The 23,165-nt window shown below is 42.4% G+C and overlaps 1 protein-coding gene across 1 annotated transcript; it reads right to left on the reverse strand.

Annotated features, from left to right (window-relative positions):
• Window positions 1–8,605: 8,605 nt before the first annotated feature.
• ADH1C (alcohol dehydrogenase 1C (class I), gamma polypeptide) lies at window positions 8,606–18,177 on the reverse strand. The gene is made up of 9 exons (XM_062637636.1): window positions 18,005–18,177; window positions 16,794–16,895; window positions 15,423–15,561; window positions 13,280–13,367; window positions 12,952–13,171; window positions 12,001–12,261; window positions 11,389–11,524; window positions 10,208–10,346; window positions 8,606–8,820 (listed from the first exon to the last, which is right to left on the reverse strand). Exons 1-9 carry the CDS (start codon window positions 18,020–18,022, stop codon window positions 8,787–8,789), a joined length of 1,137 nt encoding a protein of 378 aa, XP_062493620.1. The 5' UTR covers window positions 18,023–18,177; the 3' UTR covers window positions 8,606–8,786.
• Window positions 18,178–23,165: the final 4,988 nt, after the last annotated feature.

Here is a 23,165-nt window from a genome sequence, read left to right on the forward strand (position 1 = left end):
TAACTGGTAAAGTTCAAGTTACAATTGACTTAAGGCAGAGTTATTTTATAGCGATTTTGTTTCATCTAGGTTTAGATTTCCTTCAAAAAGGAATTTGGTTTTTAGTCCCAATCCTGCACAAATCTAGTTACGTGTTTATATTTATTACAGAGTTACTGGGCTAATTGATTACTTTCTCTGAGGCTTGTCACTGGTATAAAATTAAGGCTGTGCAGACACATGCAGTGTTAGGGAAACACTGTTTATTGGGAGGAACTTCTTATCATGTTTTGTCGGTAGAAAGGTGCTAGCACTCAACTGTAACGTTTAACAAGTTATCTTGGTGTTATCTCATTGCCTGCAATCTTATTGTTTTATGTTTAAAAAGTAGTTAGGAGAATTACAGGTAATTTTCATAGCAGGCCAAAGTGAGTTCTGTGTGCAGAAGCTACTGTAGGTTATCAGAGCAGATGGAATTTTTTAACCTCTGATAGCTCATTTGTGTATTCATGTTGTGTTGTGTAATTGCTGATAGTGCTGAGGAGTTTCCAGAAGCTCAAAAGGCTATGGACTGGGATAAGAGTTGCTCGAAAGAGACCAAAAGGCATTATAGAGTTTTGGGTCCAATGTTCAACACTGAAAGAGGCAGTGACCTGCTCAAAGAATGACCTGCTCACAGTGACAATCCTGTTCTCCAGGGAAGATTTTGCACAATTGTGCTGTAATATTCTGTGGAACTTGGTGCCGAAAATATATTAAATGTCCAACAGCATTTGCAAAAATGAAACCACATCCATGTATGTGTGTATAAATGTTACATGGTAATACTAAAATTACCTACTGCTTTGTATAAAATGCTTCAAGTAATAAGGGACTAGCTGCTGTCCCTTGTTACCTTTCAATGCTAGCTGCACTTTTTCAAATACATACTGATTTAATACTTATTTGTTAAATATCAAATAAATTTGTTAAATAATGAGACCAAACAAATCTTCTTCTGTCTCTAGATCTGCAGATTTCAGGAGTTGCAAATTTAGTTTCTGAGGTTTCTGGGGGGAAAAATAAATCCCTTCTGAAACAAATTACAGTAAGACCTTAAGTAATTTAAAGAGAAGGCTAGTCACATTGCTTCCCTCTACACATTGCTGACAGAGTATTTAAATAAACAACATATTTGGTAATGATTTATGAGGAATGGGGTACATAGGTGCTAGAATTTTGTATTAGGAAAGGAAAGAGGTTCAGGCAGCAGTGCTAACTATGAGGCATGGGAACGGTGTCAACACCAAAAAAGCTGGTGGATGAACTCCACTAAGTTTTCTCTACCAGCTACTGCTACTGATACAGAATCATAGAATCAGCTAGGTTGGAAAAGACCTTTGGGATCATCAAGTCCAACCATTACCCCAGCACTGCCAAGGCCACCACTAAACCATGTCACTGAGGACCACATCTACGCGGTTTTTGAACGCTTCCAGGGATGGTGATTCCAGCACTATCCTGGGCAGCCTGTTCCAATGCCTGGCCACCCTCTCGGGGAAGAAATTGTTCCTAATATCCAATCTGAACCTCCCCTTATGCAGCTTGAGGCTGTTAACTCTTGTCCTGTCACTTGTTACCTGGGAGAAGAGACCAACTCCCACCTCACTACAACCTCCTTTCAGGTAGTTGTAGAGAGCAATAAGGTCCCCCCCGAGCCTTCTCTTCTCCAGACTAAACACCCCCAGTTCCCTCAGCCGCTCCTCATCACACTTGTGCTCCATATCCTTCACCAGCTTCGTTGGTCTTTCCTGGACCCACTCCAGCACTTCAATGTTTTTCTTGTAGTGAGGGGCCCAGAACCAAACACAGGATTCGAGGTGTAGCCTTGCAGGTGCTGAGTACAGGGGACATAACATGGAACAACAATCATTCCATTTAGGGTGTAAATAGAATAGTGGAAAAAGTGTTTCTCCTTTTGTATTTTACTAGGTACATTTGAAAAATTCAGTGCACAGTATATTGGCTAAAACAAACATATAGATCAACACCCTGTTTTGAAATGTATCTCATGTTTTCCTCTCCCTAAAGCTGTTGGACACAATCCATAGTAGAGTCATCTACTATGTGACTTTCAAGTTGGAGCAGAGCACACTCATTAAATGTGCAGATAGCAGGGGGGTGAAAAGCACACTGAAAGAGGGGATGAGAAAATGATCCTGACAGTCTGGTGGAATGCTTTCAAAAACCGGGGTGCAGCTGAGTGAAGTGATCGCCATAGAATGGCAAGTGACAAGTCAAAACCAGTTCTGCAGAAGAGGAAGTCTGCAAAGAACAGTGGATGCCAAAGCGAGTTAGCAATATCCGGCTCTTTGAGGGGAGAGGAAAGGCAAATGCCACAGTGGCTGTGGAAACAGGAATACAGTTGGCAAGACAAAAACTCTTCAAAGTGGGAAGGACAAAGGTTATATAAGAGCAGTGTTAAGCAGCACGAAAAGTAGCTATACATTTGAGCGGGATATTTAGTCTCTCTGAGGAGATTAACTTTGACAGTATAACACAGTTTGAAATGGTAATGGAGTCGATGATCATTGGAGGCCTGTGACTACAAGTTGTCTCTCAAGAATGACAGAGTTGATCCTGCACTGGGAAAAAAAGCTGATCTACCTCGTCTCTCAAGAAGCACCTGAGCTCTGCTTTCAGAGGAGTTCGTTACTTCAGTAGTCTTGTTATTTTATGCATAGCAGATTGTGGGTTTTAAAAAACTCATAGGAAGTTTAAACCCCACACATTTGATCAGCATCATAAGAGATCTATTTGCTTACCATTTCATTTATATGAATGATATTGCTAGAGGTGCGCACCACCAACATTTTCACTGAAGTGGTGTAAATGAGAAGAATCTCATGATATATTGGATTTTTATGGGAACTAGATTGTATTTAAAATACTGATGGCCCACTGGTGCATTTGACATGGCTCTCGTAACATTTGTGTGTGAGCTCAGAGTATTTGACTTAAAATAAATGCCAAAGGATTATTCACATCATACACTACATCTGCATAGTGCTAGTTTACATGGTTCTAGAAGCAAAGATTGATTGATATTTGTGTTACTTCTATAACATAAAGATCTGGCAAGGGAACACTTCATGAGAAATGGTGTGTGACTGTCATCTCTTAAGTATAAGAAAACAGTACAGAGTCACAAACAGAAAACTTTAAATACTTTAAATCATTTAAATGATTTAAATAAATTATTTAAATGATTTGGCTAGGGATATTAAGGATAACAAGAAGGGATTCTACAGGTACATAGCAAAAAAAAAAAAAGATGCAGACTAGGGAGAACATAGGCCCCCTCAGGAAGCTCTCAGGAGAACTGGCTACACAGGGTTTGGAGAAGGCTGAGGTTCTCAATGACTTCTTTGCCTCGGTCTTCACTGGCAAAGGCTCTGACCAAACCACCCAAGTCTTGGAAGGCAGATGCAGGGACTGTGAGAATGAAGACCTTGGACCCACTGCAGGAGAGGATCTGGTTCGAGACCATCTTAAAAATCTGAATGTGCACAAGTCCATGGGTCCTGATGAGATCCATCCACGGGTCCTGAAGGAGCTGGCAAATGAAGTTGCGAAGCCGATGGCCATCATATTTGAGAAATCATGGCAGTCAGGTGAAGTTCCCGATGACTGGAAAAAGGGAAATATAACCCCCATTTTCAAGAGGGGGAAAATGGATGACCCAGGGAATTACAGACCAGTCAGTCTCACCTCTGTGCCTGGCAAAATCTTGGAGCAGATTCTCCTGGAAGGCACGCTAAGGTACAGGAAAAACAACAAGGTGCTTGGTGACAGCCAGCATGGCTTCACTAAGGGGAAATCCTGCCTGACCAATTTGGTGGCCTTCTGTGATGGGGCTACGGAACTGATGGACAGGGGTAGAGCAGTTGATGTCATCTACCTGGACTTGGGCAGAGCGTTCGACACTGTCCCACACGACATCCTTGTCTCTAAATTGGAGAGACATCAATTTGATGGATGGACCACTCGGTGGATAAAGAACTGGCTGGATGGCCGCACACAAAGAGTTGTCGTCAGTGGCTCAATGTCCAGCTGGAGACCAGTAACGAGTGGTGTCCCTCAGGGATCAGTGTTGGGACCGGTCTTGTTCAACGTCTTTGTCGCTGACATGGACAGTGGGATTGAGTGCACCCTCATCAAGTTTGCCAATGACACCAAGCTGTGTGGTTCGGTTGATACCCTGGAGGGAAGGAATGCCATCCAGAGGGACCTCGACACGCTTGTGAGGTGGGCTGATGCCAACCTCATGAAGTTTAACCATGCCAAGTGCAAGGTCCTACACCTGGGTCGGAGCAATCCCAGGCACAGCTACAGGTTGGGCAGAGAAGAGATTCAGAGCAGCCCTGTGGAGAAGGACTTGGGGGTGTTGGTTGATGAGAAAATGAACATGAGCCGGCTTCAGTGTGCTTGCAGCCCAGAAAGCCAACCGTATCCTGGGCTGTATCAAAAGGAGCGTGACCAGCAGGTCGAAGAAGGTGATCCTGCCCCTCTACTCTGCTCTCGTGAGACCTCACCTGGAGTACTGTGTGCAGTTCTGGTGTCCTCAACATAAAAAGGACATGAAACTTGGAACAAGTCCAGAGAAGGGCCACGAGGATGATCAGGGGACTGGAGCACCTCCCATATGAAGACAGGCTGAGAATGTTGGGGCTGTTCAGCCTGGAGAAGAGAAGGCTGCATGGAGACCTCATAGCAGCCTTCCAGTATCTGAAGGGGGCCTATAGGGATGCTGGGGAGGGACTCTTCATTAGGGACTGTAGTGACAGGACAAGGGGTAACGGGTTAAAACTTAAACAGGGGAAGTTTAGATTGGATATAAGGAGGAAATTCTTTCCTGTTAGGGTGGGTGGTGAGGCACTGGAATGGGTTGCCCAGGGAGGTTGTGAATGCTCCATCCCTGGCAGTGTGCAAGACCAGGCTGGACGAGGCCTTGGGTGATATGGTTTAGTGTGGGGTGTCCCTGCCCATGGCAGGGGGGGTTGGAACTAGATGATCTTAAGGTCCTTTCCAACCCTAACTATTCTATGATTCTATGATGATCTGTTCAGTATTCGGTTCTTTCCACATTAAGTTCTAACAGTATGTGAGAATCAGTGGTGAACAATGTTTGATACTCTGATGCTTCACATATATGTCGTGGAGCAAGCCCATTTTTTTCCTTCTGATTTTTGCAACCTCATGTATGGGCTCATTGCCCATATAAACTGTTTGCTAGGACACAGAAGTAAATATTTTTCTGGGTTAAAATGTACCTTGCATAAACCTCCTGGTGTTTTATTGATGGTAGTTTTAGACTGCTGAGTTTGCATTTATATTCTAGAAGAGATATTCTTTTTGTTATTGTAAAGAAACTGAGTAGTAAAAATGATTAAAATAGAATTGTAGCTGAAACGGGTAAGCTAAATAATGGAAACCACTCCAAAGAGCAATGTGTCCTTCCCATTGCTAATCTGGAAACAAATGCCACACATTAAAATATTGAATGCACACGGTTGTTATGTGTAATTTGGCAACCAGCTAGAATCAATGGACTTACCATATACTCAACTTTAAGCTGATGCCACGGAGGGACTGATAGAAAGCACAGAAAGATGATGGATGAAGAGGTTGAAAATAGAGTTGATGTGGTTAGATACCAGTAAAGAAAAACAGATTTTCCTGGTCACACCTGTGAACTTGACCCCAGCATGTCAGAAATGCCATATATTGATGATAGCTTTGAAATATTGCATGAGAGCTCTTCTTGACTTAAAAGAAAAATCGTTGCTCAGGTGTTGAATCCCTCCTAATTCAGCCTTGAGGACTTTCATGATCCCATCAGCTCTCACCTAGAAGGAAATGATAGACTAGAAGAGGCCTATCCATCAGAAAGAAATCCTTGTTCCATGTGGCTGAAAGGATTTTTTTTGTATACCTAAGGAATGGGATCCTTTCCTAGCAGACTATCAATAATGACATAAAACCCCTTCTTGGATCAGGAACCATTTAGAATTCTACAGTGAGCAGAAATCAACTCTTCAGCTATTAAACAAAATGATAGGTAAAGTAATATTAATATTTTGAAAAAATCAAAAGCCATCTGTTAACAGATGCAACCTGTTGCAAATCTGGTGCAAACCAGGTTATTCCTGATCAGAAAAAAGTGCAGCGTTCATGGATCAGGAAGGCATTACTCTGTAGACTAGTGCTTAGGACACCCAGCTATACAGTTGGTTCACATGTCCATGCCTGTTACCCTGTCAGTTCACTCACCACACTTGGTGGAGCAAAGATGTGGTTCTTATCCAGGATTAGTTGCTTTCATGTGCTTTGCACTCTTCGCTCCACAAGTGGACTGATCTGTCAGTGCTTAGCTGGAAACAAAAGTATTCTTCAAGCTGTTCAGGCAGACTGTAACTGATCTGTTAAGTCAGAATCTGTATAGACAGGCAGCGGCTGTACGTGAAGCCAAGTGATGTTTGCTAAATATTAGTGTGGTTTAAGGTCTAAGGAAACACCATTTGTGCTTTGCCACACAAAGGGTTTGCCTCGTGAGACGTTACTGGATTTTTCATGGTTTTTGAGGATTTTTCATAGTGTTGCCATGTGTTAATGGGCAGACTGTTCTGATGGGGAGTGTGGATCCTGCTCGCTCACAGACAACTCCTAAATGGAGGCTCACAGAGAGATGCGCATGTGGCCCTGATCCCACCTGGCACACCTCAGCATCAGAGAGCCATTGGGAAGCCTGTCAGAAACACGTCATTCACAACTGCACAATCACACAAATCAATCTTTACCTGAGGGTGGGTGGGGATCTTCAGGGAGAAAGACTCTTGGTAGTGTCAACTATTTTGTCATTCCCCAGTCAGAAGCCACTTCATTCCTCCTTGTGAAGACAGAATTGGATGGCTGCCTTATAAATGTCCCTAATAAGAATGATTTTATGTGTTTATTGTTTTGGATGCCAGCAACTGTCCTAATAAAGACACTAACAGCAGGTGTTTACTATGCTTGGCAGATTGCAACAACAGAGATGGGCTTTGCATAATCCTGAACAGGACAGAAGCGAGGAGGTTTGTTGTACTTTATTCCCTGGCAATATTATTGATTTTATTCTTCTACTCTCAAGACTGCTATTATGCCCTCTACCCTTAATGCAGTAGGGAATGCCTTGGAAAAAACTTTTATCTGGCATACGGAGGATACTTTATCTCTCCATGCTCCTTCTTTCTGTCCTCACAAGCTAGGTTAAAACAGGCTTCCTTTGGCTTCTGTTTAATTCAGGAGTTAAATATACAATAAAGTAGCTTGGCCTCCACAGAAAACATTTTGCTAAAATACTCTGAGAATTGAAATATTATTAAGTTTTTGTTTCTACTGAATCCATGTTACTACAGATGAGATCTGATGACATAAAGTGGAATTAAACCCTGTCTCATTTTGCTTTGAATAGTGATTCCATTCACACTGTTGATTCTCACACAACCTGCCTTGAAAGAGAGGAGAACTCTTCAACTGAACTGCATGTGAAAAGAATTATTTTATGGGCCAGAAAAAGTCTTCGCACCTGACTGCACAGGTAGCCCCACAGAAACAAAGGACTGAAGTTTGGGTCTTAATTGCTGTGTGAACGGAGTTTTATACACACGTGTTTAAGGATCTTCTGTTAAAGTCTAATCTCTGGGTGAACTCATCCTCAAATCATTAACCCAGCTGGGCTGCTCAAGGACTCTTTCTGCTGACACAAACACATCAGTCATCATTAGCACAGAGTCCCCTTGCTTCACAGGCTTTGCTGCCCAGTTACCATGCCCACGAGTGCCTGCAAGCTCTGAGTAGAACTTCAAGAGATAAGTTAATGTTGATTACATATACCAAGATAGAAATAGCCTCTGCTCCTGTTTCCTCATTGCAAACGCAGAAAGCAGTAAGATGCTTTGTGTTCAATTACTTGCAAACTGTTACCAGTCACATGTTTCTTCCCATTTACTCTGTATTTAGATTTAATGGTTAATACACTGCCTCTTTATTTAATGGAAACAAATAACAATACTTGATGCACATTCATATTTCTTCACATTGTTTCCCAAGCACCAGAGGCACTTGTATAAATTGGCTGAAGATTTAAAACTATACTGGTAAAACAACTAAGAAAGAGATACAAAGGTTAAACCAACCAAACAAAAGAACAGCACTCACAATGTGGGAAGACATTCTTCAGGGTGTAAGTCTTTGATTTACTGAAACATCCTTAACTGAAATTTTTAATTCAAATGCAAGGTCACCATAAATTTTAATCTCTGTAGTAATTTCCTTGCCTGTCAAGTAATGGAATGCTAAAATAATTCAGGCTGGACACAGTTCTGACCTAGAGTTTTACCATGCTGAGCCGCAGTGTTATAAAAGCCCTTCATTTTGCTTTTATTAAAAGATTGCATATTAAAGGCCATTTAAAAAATCCAAACATTCTCTAACACCTGTGACAGCAGCAAGTCCTGTCATTCATAATATGCTATTAGAGGAAAAGTGCAGCACAATTTCTTCTGTGTAAAGAGGATTTAAAGCAAGAATCAGTAGAAAGAGGCAGAAGGAAAAAGATTATTTCATTTATAAACACTGTGCTTGAAGTCTGGGGTTTGAGCTTGATCCTTTTGTTCCAAGGGAAAGTGATGGACCTTTCAGAAACATCTTGGTTTGTGCGTCATACCAGTTGTATTGGAGGATAATGAAGTTTGTATTGGGGCTAAGCCATCTGCTGTTAACAATTAGGAATCCTGAAACACCAGGACAGTGCGAATACTGCAATATAAAGTGACAAGTTAGTGGCTGTAGATAAGCCCCTGGGCTAACATCAGAAAAACACTGCTGTTTTCTCTGCTAATCCAAGCTAATGCTGTCAGCCAGGGTATTCCCTCCTTGCACACCCCAGCCCACACTGCAGCAAGACTGCAAAGCAGATGGGCAAACTGTACTGCAGAGAACAACAGTCATGCAAGACTGCACAGCCTTCACTCATGAACTCGGGGCTCCTGGAAACTCATCACTAGACAGAGCCTGGGAAGTCCTTGGAGTGGGGCTGAGACACGTCTTTGCAGTTAGGAATGGCTCTAAGGGTAACCGCTGAGTGGTACAGCTTGTTCTGTATTCAAACACCGAAGTGTTTCATCTAGTGATGATGGTCAGCTGCAACAGGCCTCTGTCTTCAGGCGAACTGCCAGTCTTTTAGCAAAGCTGATAGCGTCTCTGTCCTCATTGCTTTCCCATTTGCTACACTAGACCTAAAACTGACATTTACAGCTCATCTAAAATAAGGACAGTCAAAAAATGACATGCGTGCTGTGTAGTTAGAACCTTAGAACAAACCGCAGGGGCTAAATTCTTTTGTTACATGCTTTATACATTTAGAGCAAGTAACACCTAAAATAACTGCCAGCAAATGACAATGAAAAGAAAATGTGAATGTAATTCTCCAGACTGCATAAGTTATACAGGGTATAGTCCCCACATGTACTAAGGTACACACATGTATTTCCCACTTCTGCCAAGAATTTCCAATTATTCCCATGCAAATCTTGTCAAATGTCTCTGGCAAACAATATTTCCAATTTCAACACCCCATGAAAACAGTCTGAGCTGAACTCTCACAAGATTTGAGGAAGGCATGAGAGCTAAATTCTGAGTTTGCAATGTTTGTATACACCAAGTACTTTCTTTCATGAAAAGCTCCAAAATTCAGAGGAATAGTGAATTGCTCTTCTAGTAAATATTGTCTATTTCTGTGCTCCTGCTCCTCAGTCTAAGATGTTTCTTCAGATGTGATGTAGTTGACCCTGGCACTCCACAGCTTGGCATTCCCAAGCTCCCTTGTTTGTGTGCTCTTTTCCTATGGGTAGTGGGCACAGACTTCCTCACTGCTGGGGTCTTTTCTTCCTCTGCGACCCAGTGTCTTTGCTCAAACCAGAATATGAAAATTCCTCTACAAGGAAAGACAGGGCTCAATGTATTTCAAAAGCTAAAGCTTTGCTGGCTGTATCACTACAACTGCAACCCATGGAACCATACTGGGCAAGATTAAGGGATGTAGTGTGTTGCCATTCCCCTTCCTCACCATGAAGTCATACTCTGCATTACCATACACCTCCTTTAGGTTATTTATACAGAACCTTTACAATTAAATATGGTTTACCTCTTCCCTGTCCTTAGCAGATCAAATCCTTCATTGATTTTAGTGAAATGAAGTCTGTGAGTTATTAATGGATCCAGAACAAATTTTTTCTTCATGTAGTCAGCAACCAGTTTAGGGACTGAATCTTTACTCTTCCAGCCTGAAAAAAAACCCACAGATAATGGATAATGAAACATTAAATGCTTGGGAAATACATAAACCCATTGGCAGCTTAAAGTTTTAGGTAAACTTTCAATAAGAGAACAGCATGATGAAATGCTGCAGCATGTCTTTACCTCTGTAACACAGAGTGCACAGCAGAAAACATGGGTTGAAGTGCAGCTTTACTGGTGGAAGACCTGTAAAAATGTTAATCTTTCCAGAATCCAAACTCTTCCCCACATTAAATACTCTTTCAACTTGTCTGTTGATGTCTGTTGCTCACTAAGCCACGTATCATACAAAAGCCAGAGTGGGGACATCCATGTTGGTAACTGGAAACTGGATTGACTGATCAAAACTGAGGGGGGCAGGGGGCAGATATGCCTCTTTTTTCTTTCAAGCAGTACTAGATAAAACTGTCTCAAACAATCAGATGCCCTTCCACAGGAACCTAATCTGTCTCTGCTATTCTATTCAGGTGTCTATTGAATACATAAGAGGAAGTGGCTGGGAATGAGAAAACCTGCTGCTGGAGCCACGTTTTTGGTGGCCTTCAGCTTTGTGTTGAGTGAGCTTGGGCTTGCCAAGCTTTATCTTCCTTTGTCCATTTCTCTTATCTTTCCTCCTTTCTTTCTCCTTATGTGTTTTTTCTTTTCTATCTCTTCTCCTCCCTCCCCTCCCTCTCATTTTCCTCTCTCCTTCTACCTTTCTCCCTCCCTTTTTTTTCTCATTCCCCCCTTTATTTCCTTTCTCCTCTTCCCCACTATTTTTTTTCCTACTTTTTTTGTCTTTTTCTCTTCCTCTTGTCTCTTCTCTGCTTCTTCTCCCCTGCCTCTGTCTCTGGTTTTCTCTCTTTTTCTCTCACCATTAACTAACACTTTCCATAACTAATTCCCTTTGTGCTTCTGTGTCAGCAAAACAGCTATCAATATTACTTCCAGCAGGACAACCTAAGCAATGAATTTATACATATGCTATTTCATTCAAGGTAACTCACAAGTTTCCCAAGCCAATTAAACCACTTCTTTCCAAGCCCTCACCTCCAAAGACAGAGCCTTTCCAGGTGCGACCAGTGAAGAGGAGCATGGGGTCAAAAGTGATCTTCTGTGCTGCAGGAGGCACTCCCACAATCACACTGACTCCACAGTTGTAATGGCAACAGGCCAAGGCTGCGGTCTGCATTGGGAACAGAGGGACACCCAGAGTCACAGAAGATTTGCTGCTGAGGCCCAAAAGTTTGCATTCCTCCTCCTCGCAGGGCTCTGCTTGCAATTCATTTTTTGTAACTGAAACCACACCAAACAGTTTCCATTGAATCTGCTCACACCACTGTGTTTGCTGTCAGGGGTTAGATACATCCTAACTTTGTTCTCCCTCCCCATTTTGTCTTAGACATTAGCGATAAGCCACTGCTGGAAAGCAGACAGTGGGCTATGTGAAATTTAGCCACCCTGGTTAGGCCAGGGGACTATGCTCAAGCTCTCTGCCCTAAGTTTTTGAGCATGCCCCTGCATCTCAGTGGCAGATAGCTGGAACTAATAGGTTTGAAGGTAGCCTGACACTTTGCTAGTGGCTCTCAGCTCCTCAACCTTGGTGCTTAGTGAGACCTAACACACTAATGCCTCATTTGATGACATCTTTTGGTTGCATACCATGGTGTCAATACGGCCGACAACCTCAAAGGCGTAGTCCACACCATGGCCAGTCATTTCGATCAACACCTCGTGAATAGGCTTCTTGAAATCTCTAGGGTTGACGCAGTCTGTGGCTCCCAGTTCTTTGGCCTTGGCAAACTTGTCACTATTGATATCAACAGCAATGATGCGGGAAGCTCCAGCCACCTTGCAGCCCATGATAACAGAGAGGCCAACTCCTCCAAGGCCAAAGACGGCACAGCTGGAGCCTGGTTCCACCTGTAATACCCATACAAACATGACATACTCTAACAGTCTATGTAAAGTACAATGCATTTTCTTACTACCAACATGTTTTCAGTTAAGCTAGTTCTCGTAATTTAGAGATTACCTGCTGAGAAGGAATTTGCACATACATACCTACTAGTGCAGCAGCCAGCTATACTGTTATAATCCTACATGTGACTAAGATAAATTACCCTAAAATACATTTCTGAGACCAGATTTTCATCACTCTTCTCAGCTTCAGGTTCAGAGACATGTTTTTTTTACAATGCTTTATATTTCAATGGTGTTAAGATCTGTAGTGCCACTGGAGACAATGACAGCTGTAAAAGTCACATTTGTGTATTGCTACGAATTCTGAGTGTTACAGATATAGGCTTCCTAGATTTCAGCTACAATAAAACAAATCAGCTCCTTTGTAATGTTTTTTCTAGGGCTGATAAAGCCATGAGAGAAAAATTAAGAGATGGTAATATGCATTTTTACTGGATTTTGATTTGAAGGCTTCTCAGTACCTTAGAGAGACAGAAACTGAAGTAGGCAAAACCCGAGTATCTTCCTTTCACCCTGAACTCTGCAACAGAGTCTATACCTCCTGGCTGCTCTGCTGATACCCCACATGCAGGCCATACAATCCTGAATAGGCCGCTATGAGTTACCAGAAACACCCACCATGATAGTTACCTTGGCAGTCTGCACAGCAGCCCCATAACCAGTTGAAAATCCACAGCCAATTAGAAAAACCTTTTCCAGAGGAGCAGCAGAATCGATTTTGGCTACAGAAGCTTCATGCACTACTGTGTATTCAGTGAAGGTGCTGGTACCCACAAAATGGTGAATTGCTTTTCCTTTACAGGTGAATCTAGTTGTGCCATCAAGCATTAATCCAGCAGCCGAAGAAATGCTGTTTGAAAGATGAACAGAAATAATGACAAGTTAAATCTGTTGAGTGTGATCAGCTTTGTATAAATCAAAGTCAAATAAGGGTTGTAGGTGACCCAGGAAAACTCACTCATTTTTGATGCACAGATTACCCTTGGCACTTAAGCAACTACTGCACTCCCCACAGGACGGCACAAAGAGTGGAATAACCTTATCTCCTAGAAATAATATAGTAATGACAGGATTTAAAAAGGCAAACAAGAAGCATGCACATAAAAACATGAAGCAAGTATATTTAATCCATAAGCAAATATGTGCTAGGAATGCAGTGCTGGTTTTACTTCCTTCTGCTGCCCTTGGAGGATACACTGTCTCTCTCTGTTATAAAGCACCTAACTAGGGCAAAGTTATGACAACTGATTTCAGTACACAAAATTCTTGGTGTCTGCCACAGAACTGAATCTGAGCTATGTCATAAAACTCTGTTAGCTACTGACATTCCCGAAGTACTCATTCAGCAGTTTATTGAATCTTCTACTTGAAAGGGAAATAGTAATACACAGGTAAAGAAACTGAGATAAAAATTGGCACCCACTGAGACAGTAGATTGGAGGGCCAAGATAACACAGCTGTAAATTGTGCATACAGACAACGGGAAATTGAGCATTAATCTACCAACCCTCTTGAGTCTCTTTTCTATTTTACTGTTGCATTGGAGTAAAGCAGGTAAAATGTTTGTCAGAGAAGCAGTGACACACACAGGCTAAGACATCTCTCATTCCCTAGCACTCTTATATGATGGACAAAGTAGCACATAGCTTCCCAGTGCGATTTTTACTGCTATGCATTTTCCACAGCAATGATGTGTGGTAAATCCCTCATAATCTCTAAACAGGTAACCCCTAACAGAGATCAATTTGTGATTTGGCAGCTCTAAAATGTGGCTAATCCTTGATACATTGAAAGGCAAGGGAAATCTTTGATTACCACTAAAACATGGAAAATACCGACAGAACATGAAATGCTCCCCCTCTGCCCCGGCCCTCAGTTAACTTAGAACTGTGACACAGGCTTAGTAAGCATTCTGTTAAAGAAACTTTGCGCGTCTTGGTGGTCGTTTTTAGAACTTGAAGGTGTAAACTAAGCAACATCCAAGAAACACGATTTTGTGTGTGTTCAGGCCTGCTGTTTCACCTGGAAACACGTGGCAGCTAGAATTAGACAACTGAGTGATTTATGAAGCCAGATGTAAGAGAAAAAGCAGCTAGAGCTATCACTGAATATACATATTTTTTTTGAGCTAAAGCAGAAATCTCAAGTAAAACTTTTTATTATCTCACATACCAACCTGCTTTGGACAGACTACATATTTGTTGTCAGTAAAAAGACATTGGGAATATGGAGGTGTTAAAAATTAACTACTTAGATACTGTAACAAACTGCCTGGATAAAATCAAGCACTACTGGGCAGATTTTGTTCACTGCATAATTTCTGTTAATAATTTAGCCCTTATTAGAGTCTGTTTGGTCCCATACAGATGTACAGAAATGCTGTCTCATCTTGCAGCAGTGGAAGGAACATCAGCATCTTTCACTAACTTCCCTTTCTACCCACTGTGGTTCAAAGGGAGTGTAGTGAGAGGAGCAGCCGGTCCAGAGAAGTGTCCTCTTCAAAGCAGCCCATCTCTCAGTGAGCAGTGTTGTCTCACCTGCACTGGTACTATGCAAGGCAAAAGCAAAGCCTGCAGCAGGGTGAGCACCGCAGTCATACCCTGATATCTTTGAAATGAAGTAATGGAACACAAAGACCTGAGCTCTGGTCTGCTGAAGTCAGTGGATTATTTAAGGGGTAGGAGAATTGAAAGAAAGTGTTTTGACATGTTGACTAGTGCTTTGCTTTACCTTACTCTTGAGATGAGCTGTATAAACCGGGGTTAGAGAACCTGTAATACCTGATTTTCTGTGTCAAAGAGCAAAGAATCTGTTCTTAATCCCATGACAAGAAAAGTGCTATGTAGGTAGAAAGCAAGCTGCAGATGTTTTTCCCAAAATCAAAGAAATTGAATAGAAAATCTGAAAATAAAACAAGATTGGTAACACAAAAAGATGTAGACACCACATAGCATCCTTTAAGGTATCCTCGAAAAAAATCAGAGTTGGAGCATTTTCCTCTGCAATACAAGCACTTATGCATGTAATCATCTTTGACTTAGACAGAAGTGTCAGGAAATAGGAAACTCAGCAGAGGGTTTGTGTTCAGTGCAGTTTCACACCTGGTTTGATTGAAGTTACTCCCTGCCCAACACTCTCCACAATACCAGCTGCTTCATGCCCAAGAATTATTGGAAAAGGCATAACCAGTGCACCAGTTATCACATGGTCATCAGAGCGACAGATCCCTGTGGCCACGATCTGATTTAGAAGAAAGACAAGAATATGTCAGCATTTAACTATGCCATGTCATATATGGAAGTGAAATGGTATCATACATTTGGAGAAGTAATTTGCTTCCCTCCAAAATCACATATACACAAAATAACTACAGGGAAAACACTTCTGTTTGTGTGATTCATGATTTTCATGGGTTGCATGAGTCTTTAATCTACAAAGCAAGGCTCCTTTGGGAATGTTTGCTATGCATTACTGAGCTCCGTAGGAAGTGTCATTGATTATCTGGCAGGACCCATGTTCTAGCAATGTAATCATATATGAAGAACAGCATGCAATAAAATATTTCAATATTTGTAGCTAAATACATAAATAGAAAAAGTTTGCAATATTGCAGAAATATTACCATGTCAAGTCAATATAAATTAACCATCAAATAGTATTTATAAACCTAGAAATATTATATACATTTTCTATTCCTTATTTTAAATGATATTATAATATATAATAGATATGTTACATAAAATATGTATTATACAATGGCATGGCATTATATACCATTACATTTTAATTATTACATGTTATTTATGTATTTTAAATATATGTATATGTCATCCATACAAAAATTGATGCGACACATGGTATTTTATGCCACATTTGCCTTTTCTTGCAGGTAGCACAGTAGCATTATTTCTTCTGAAACATTCAGGTATGTCTTTGCAGCTTTTGTTCTGACAAATGGAGTTGTCAACCCCATGAGAGGGTTCTTCTCACTGGCATAACACTTGAAACTGCTCAAAAATAAAAAACAGCTGCTGAATTCCACTGAGAAAGGTCCTGAATTGTGAGAGACGCTCAGCACTCAGTTAAAAAAGGAAGCTCCCACCCTACTGAGCTATTTCCTAGCATAGACTCAAAGTAAAAGAGAATTTCTTGCTCCATACTATGGAAGAATCAGATCTTTGCCTTGTGCTGTGATTTCTTCAGCCTATAAGAAGCACAAATGTCTTAGGAAACAAAAAACCTAACCCTAAAAAGTTTTTTTTTCGTTTTAAAAAGACCCTCATGATCAAAGTCAGGATTCGAAGCATGTTCCATAGGAATAGTAACTACTGAACAGTAACTGAATAGTAACTACTGAATACTAACTACTCAGCTATTAAATGTTTTCTGACTGGATCCTCAAAATCTATAGAAATAATCCTGATAAACAGCAAGATAGAATAATAGTTGTTTTAATTTTTATTTTTTAGTACCTTTATGCGAACTTCGTGCGCTTTTGGTGGGGCAACTTCCACTTCCTCAATAGAAAATGGTTTATTGGCTTCCCACATTACTGCTGCTTTGCATTTAATAACCTGCAAACAAAGCAAAGAAAAAGGGAACGGCACTTGCAAGTCACCACAGACAGAATCTTATATTTCTGCATGTGAAACGCCAGCTCATATTTCAGGGGAGGAGCAAGAAAACTACAGGGAAAAACCCCAGACTTGGTGAATTTGCCTACAAGTGATCTACAGTTTATTTTGCGTTTGTGGTATCTCAAAGAGAGCATTTATTTTTTGTCCCCTCTTGTTTTGTGTGGCTTTAAAATAGTGAAGACAGCTGGCAGTAACAGCAAGATCGATCCCCATACTTTCTTAAGGCATATTACAGCAAGGCATAGGCCTTGAGTCGTTTTCTAGGGTCTGGGCTCCTGTCCATCGACCTTGCTTGCATGTCTCTGAGTCAGTATCTCTCAGGTAGTGGAAGAAGCAACATATACTGTCTTCAGCAGTGGAATTCACCTACATCTCTCTTCTCACTTTCTAGCAAAGATGCAAATACTCATTTCAGTTCCAGCTCAGTACTGATACATATGCTTATACTGATGCATATAATACTTACTTTTGGTCAACATTAGATTAAGCTCCAGAGTTGTTATGAACATATTGAAATTTAATGACTGTTCTAACATCATCACAATTACACCCCAAAATGTAACACAATATTAACTATGGGTTTTTTTTAGAAAACAAACTGATATGAGTTATAAAGAAGCTAAAAATAGCTTAAACCACTGCGGGATCTCAGAATAGAAACTGCTGGAGCTGATAAAATACATTGATCTGAACACTTACTACACTGCATCACGTTTCAAACTGTCCAATCAGGGATTAAAAATAGTTTGCTAATGCTGGGGAAGGTTATTCTTATCCTGGTGCTGTTACCTCATGTTGCCTCAGTGCTTAAATAAATAAATAAATAATGTTCTTGATTTTACATTTTATATTCTTTCTCATTTAAAACCATTTTGTAGGAGAGTACAGTTGCCCACAAGTAAGGGCTGCTCTCCTGCACCTGCTTCCTCTTAAACTCTCATCTGTGCTATACCACCAGAACTGAGGGTGTCCCAGCAAAGAAACTGCATTTAAACATGCACTACTCAGCTGCAGGAAAGAAACTTCTAATATAAATTTGTGCTTACTTTGCCTGCCGTGCTCATGTTGACCAGTGTGTCTGTCTCAAATCCTGCCACCACCGATTCTTTGCGCCAAGAATTCAGTCAGCTGCTAAGCAGTCAGGTTGCTGATACCCCAAATCCTGTCTGTGCACTGGAAGCTGCTCTTGTGAAGTGCTGCTGCAAGTGCACTGCTCTGACCTTTTAGCCAAGCCTCCCAGCTCAGAGTCCCACCCCTTAGTCAAAGTGCCAGAATGAAAATAAACCACCCACATGCTGAAACCTCACTCTTCATAGTGCTTTTGTCTCCCTTACTCCTTTGTCACACTCTTCTCCACCTTTTCATACCTTCCCTAGGGTTGTCCTCAACATCACAGGAAGAAAGCAAAAGCCTTGGCTGGAAGGTGTCCCCTATTTCCACCTCTCTGGTAGGCTGCCCTCCAAACCCGCTGCTCCCATTGACACTGCAGCTGCAAAGAGAAAAGGGAAGAGTGGCTCTTGAATTCATAGCAGCAGGGATGCAGTGAGAACATGAAGGTTTACTTTGTATTACTTTGGTGACACTCGTAAGAGCCCAGTTAACACGTTCAAACATGCTGTTGTGCAAGCTGCTTAAGAAACATACACTGGCTGTGGCTGTGCCTGTTCCCAGTCCTGTAGTTTCAGAGTCCAGGTACTCATTAATCTGTTGGAATGTTTCAGCGAACAGTGACCAAGGCCAATGTGCTGATCATATCGATGACAAAAATTAGTCACAGAGAAGGGGATGCATGAGAGGATGCATGTTTCTTAAGATGTGCAACACCCTGCTCCATTTGTGAGTGATTGCCTGACCAATGGGCTCCATGGACATCCACCAGCACAGGCCCATCACTGCTCCTGCACCAATGTACCTGCCCTCACCTGGCACAATGTCCTGGTGCAAGGGGTTGGGTGGACATGAGCACTGCGTGCCTCTGCTGAGCATTTCAAGCCTCATTTACTTTCAAATTATGCCACATCGTGGGTTGACCCTGGCTGGATGGCAGCTGCCCACCAAAGCTGCTCTATCACTCCCCTCTGCAGCTGAACAGGGGAGAGAACGTATGACAAAAGGCTCACGGGTTGAGGTAAGGACAGGGAGATCACTCAGCAGCTACCATTAAAGGCAAAGCAGACTCAACTAAGGAAGTCAGTTTAATTTACTACCAATCAAATCAGAGCAGGATAACAGAGAAATAAAACCAAATCTTAAAATCACCTTCCCCCTACCCATACCTTCTTCCCAGGCTTCATTTCACTCCGCAGTTCTCTACCTCCTTTCCCTTGCCAAGACTGGGGGATAGGGAATTGGGGCTGCGGTCAGTTCACCATGTTGTCTCTGTTGCTCCTTCCTCCTCAGTGGGAACACTCCTCCCACTCTTTCTGTGCTCCACCGTGGGGTCCCTCCCATGGGAGACAGGCCTGCCTTCCCGTGGGCTGCAGTTCTTCATGAACTGCTCCAGTGTGGGTCCCTTCCATGGGGCGCAGTCCTTCAGGAACAGACTGCTCCAGCGTGGGTCCCTTCCACAGGGTGCAATCCTTCAGGAACAGACTGCTCCAGTGTGGGTCTGCCCACAGGGTCACAAGTCCTGCAGCAAATCAGCTCCAGCATAGGCTCCTCTCTCCACAGGGCCACAGGTCCTGCCAGAAGCCTGCTCCAGCATAGGCTTCCCAGCAGGGTCACTGCCTCCTTTAGGCATCCCCCTGCTCTGGCATAGGGTCCTCCCTGGGCTACAGGTGGGTATCCGCTCCACCATGGACCTCCATGGGCTGCAGGGGAACCTCTGCTCCAGCACCTGGTGCACTTTCCCCTTCTTCTGCACTGACCTTGCTATCTGCAGAGCTGTTTCACTCATATATTCTCAATCCTTTCTCTGGCTGTATCTGTTCTTGTGCAGTAACTTTTTCCCCGTCTGAAATACGTTATCCCAGAGGTGTTACCACTCTCGCTGATGGGCTCAGCCTGGGCCAGTGGTGGGTCCTTCTTGGATCCGGCTGGCATTGGCTCTACTGGACATGAGAAAGCTCCTGGCAACTTCTCACACAAACCGCCTCTGTAGCTCCCCCACTGCCCAAACCTTGACAGGCAAAACAAATATAGCCCAGCATTCTGAAAATAAGACCGTTCCTTCAGAAAGAAGCAAAAAAGCGATTAAATACTGCATATAGAATCATATTTTATGATTCTATATAACCTGACTAGCACTTACTAAATACAGTGCTCTCTCAGGTTCGCCTGTATGACTAATTAATGCAAGAGGGGTACTGGAATAGGAAATAGGGAGAAATACTGCAGACGTATGTAACCTCAGGCAGGTACAAGCCAGAATACCATTGGCCTTGGCCACCCGGGCACAAGCTGGCTCATGTTCATCTGGCTGTTGACCAACACCCCCAAGTCCTTTTCCACCGAGCAGCTTTCCAGCCACTCTTTCCCAAGCCTGTAGCATTGCACAGGGTTGTCATGACCAAAGTGCATGACTTGGTACTTTGCCTTGTTGAACCTCATACAATTTGCCACAGCCCATTTATCCAGCCTGTTCAGACCCCTCTGCAGAGACTTTCTATCCTAAAACAGATCAACATTCCCACCCAAGCTGGCGCTGCCGGCAAATTACTGAGGCAGACAGTCACGGTCTCCAGGAAGACATTTTGTTATCATAGTTGATGCAAAAATTAACTGAACAGCAGTATCAAAGAATTCTGCCTTGCAGTTCCTCCCACATCCTTTGAATTTCTTGAATTCCTCATTCCAACAATGCCCTGCTGTCTCTTACATGTAGCAAAGGTGCAGGTATTTTCTGTTAACTCTGGCTCTCTAGTGCTCTTCCCCCATCCATAGGCACAGAGGATTCATCAGGAATGAGACCCACAACTTCATGCCAACCTTGTTGGCTTTATTTATAAAGGATTGATGAAAGTACTTTCAGAAACAAAGTACTGTGGGATCAGAAGCTAGCAGCTCCATGGACCCTTCTGTAGAGCTTCTGCTATCAGCTATCTTCTAGATTCAACAGTGTCTTAGCCTGCAAGTTATCCAAACATTTCTCATTGTGGCACACTCCTCTTCTACCACAGCAGTCACACTCCTCTTCTACCTCTCCAAGTGTAAAAAATCCCCTTCCCACACTTCTGCAGTTTTTTGCTCTTCTCCAACTTCTTGTGGATGCCACATATTCCCATTTCTCTGAGTACAAAAAAATGGAATGTTCCCCATTCTTCTGCAAAAGACCTTAAAATCACTACAAGAAACTTAAATCTACTTTATTGTTGATATCAGATGCAAAGCTTTTATCCTTCTCTTTTATCCTTCTCTTAGCCTTCCCAACATGGCTTGCAAAACCAGCAACACAGAAAATGAAATGAATGGCAGTCACTGGCAGGTACAATGTCCTGAAAGAGTCGCATCTGGAGGCCACAAGCTAAGGGGCTGCTAAGTCCCCTCAGTGAGATCAAAAGCACTGATCTGGTCCACTATCACAGGGAGGAAAAAGTCATCTCTGATAGCTACTTTCTGGAATATGAGCAGTGGTAAGGAAAGAAGAGCCTGTGAAACTGAGGCACACAAAATATCCTGGGGCTGAGTTAATATAATAATGTGTGAGTTTATATAATCCTGCCTGAGTTGATATAATAATGCTTGAAAACTTGAAGGATTTCTGAGGCGACCTGAGAAGTGTACTGGAGTTGCAACCTCAGTGTAGCAGGAATCTCACTTCTGTGGGCAAAGCACCATTGGAAACATATCTGGCAATAACCAAGCTCAGGTGATTTTATAGCCCTGTGCACAGCCTTATTTTCCTGTGTCTGCATGCAAATATTAACTCTCTGTGGAAAGTGGTTATTTTTGATGATGAATATTCTCAGTGAAAGAGTGCTAAAAACTTAAAGGATGAGCTGAAGGTACACAATCTCTTCCCTCTGCTAATGACACCCAAAAGGCATGGCTGGGCTGCTGCCATGGCAAGCAGCGTCAACAGGAGTGTTTCTAGACTCTCCCATACCCTGAAGCCACAGCTGCTCAGGAGATCAGACAAGCTGAGTTGCTGCCCACACAGCTGAAGGCTTTTCTGAAGGAAAGATTCGTGCTCCAGGGGGTACATTACCTGTGGCAGCTAGCAAAAAGGTGCTGCGGAGCTAGCATCCTGCTGCAAAGAAGGTCCTCTACAGTGCTGCTTCTCAGGTAGTTAGACCTTCCTGCCCCTTACATCATCACTTACATGCTTTCCAGCTACAGACTGAGAACTGCTGAAAAAGCAACAAAGGACTTAATGACATGAGCTAACATAAAAGCGTAAGTAGGATTATTAGCCGTAGAAAAAAGTCAGTATCTTGTACTCCTACAAGTTACTTTATACACTATGTTGAGTATGCACTGCAAGAAAATTAAAGCAAATGGAAAGTGCCCACAAGCAGCATTGGTTGCTCAAGGTAGCCACTTAGTGGTGGAGCAGTACGTAGCTTGCTTCCATCCTCCTGTGTTTACAGCTTCTCCAAACTGTATATGGAATAAGTAAAAATAACAAGACAAATAGGAATCAAAGTTTCCACCACATTTCACTTTCTGTGAGTTCACATTCTTTACTTCATCTCCAGCATTTGGCCTCAAGCCATCAGCAGAAGAGCCAACCTGCTCTGCAGAAAGACACTCCACAAGAGAATACGAAAGGTTATGCAACAAATACCAATTTCAAGTCATTTTGTGAACCTCAGTTCAACCACAACATGTGGAAGGGCAACCAGTGCTACTCTCAGTTTAGCTCCTCAGGGGAAAAGTATTACTTCTCCAGAAACATTCCTCATCCTAGGATGGCGTGCCATATAAAAGGTAAAAGAGTTGCTGACGAACCACAAGGATAACCTGGACAACAGCCCTGGCAAGCACCAAAGGAAATGTGAGTCTAATGTGGTTTTGATCCAAAAGCACCCACTGCTCCCATTTCCTGTTTCTAAGAGAAGCACCTCACCAAGAAAAGCCGTTACCTTCATTTCAATCCATTAAGCATCTTTACCTGTCCCCAGCAATGAACCATCTCAGGGTGGTAACATAAAGGTTAGCAGCACTAAACTTTACAAGGTACAACTAAAACTGTTTCCCCAAGACAACCGCCTGGGATTTCTTTTGAGCCAAAATTCTGAAAATCCTCATCAGCTACTTCTCTGCCAT

Source organism: Pezoporus occidentalis, unplaced genomic scaffold (assembly GCF_034315485.1).
Source record: "Pezoporus occidentalis ecotype Australia unplaced genomic scaffold, CSIRO_AGI_Poc_V1 ctg53, whole genome shotgun sequence".
NCBI lineage: Eukaryota > Metazoa > Chordata > Aves > Psittaciformes > Psittacidae > Pezoporus > Pezoporus occidentalis.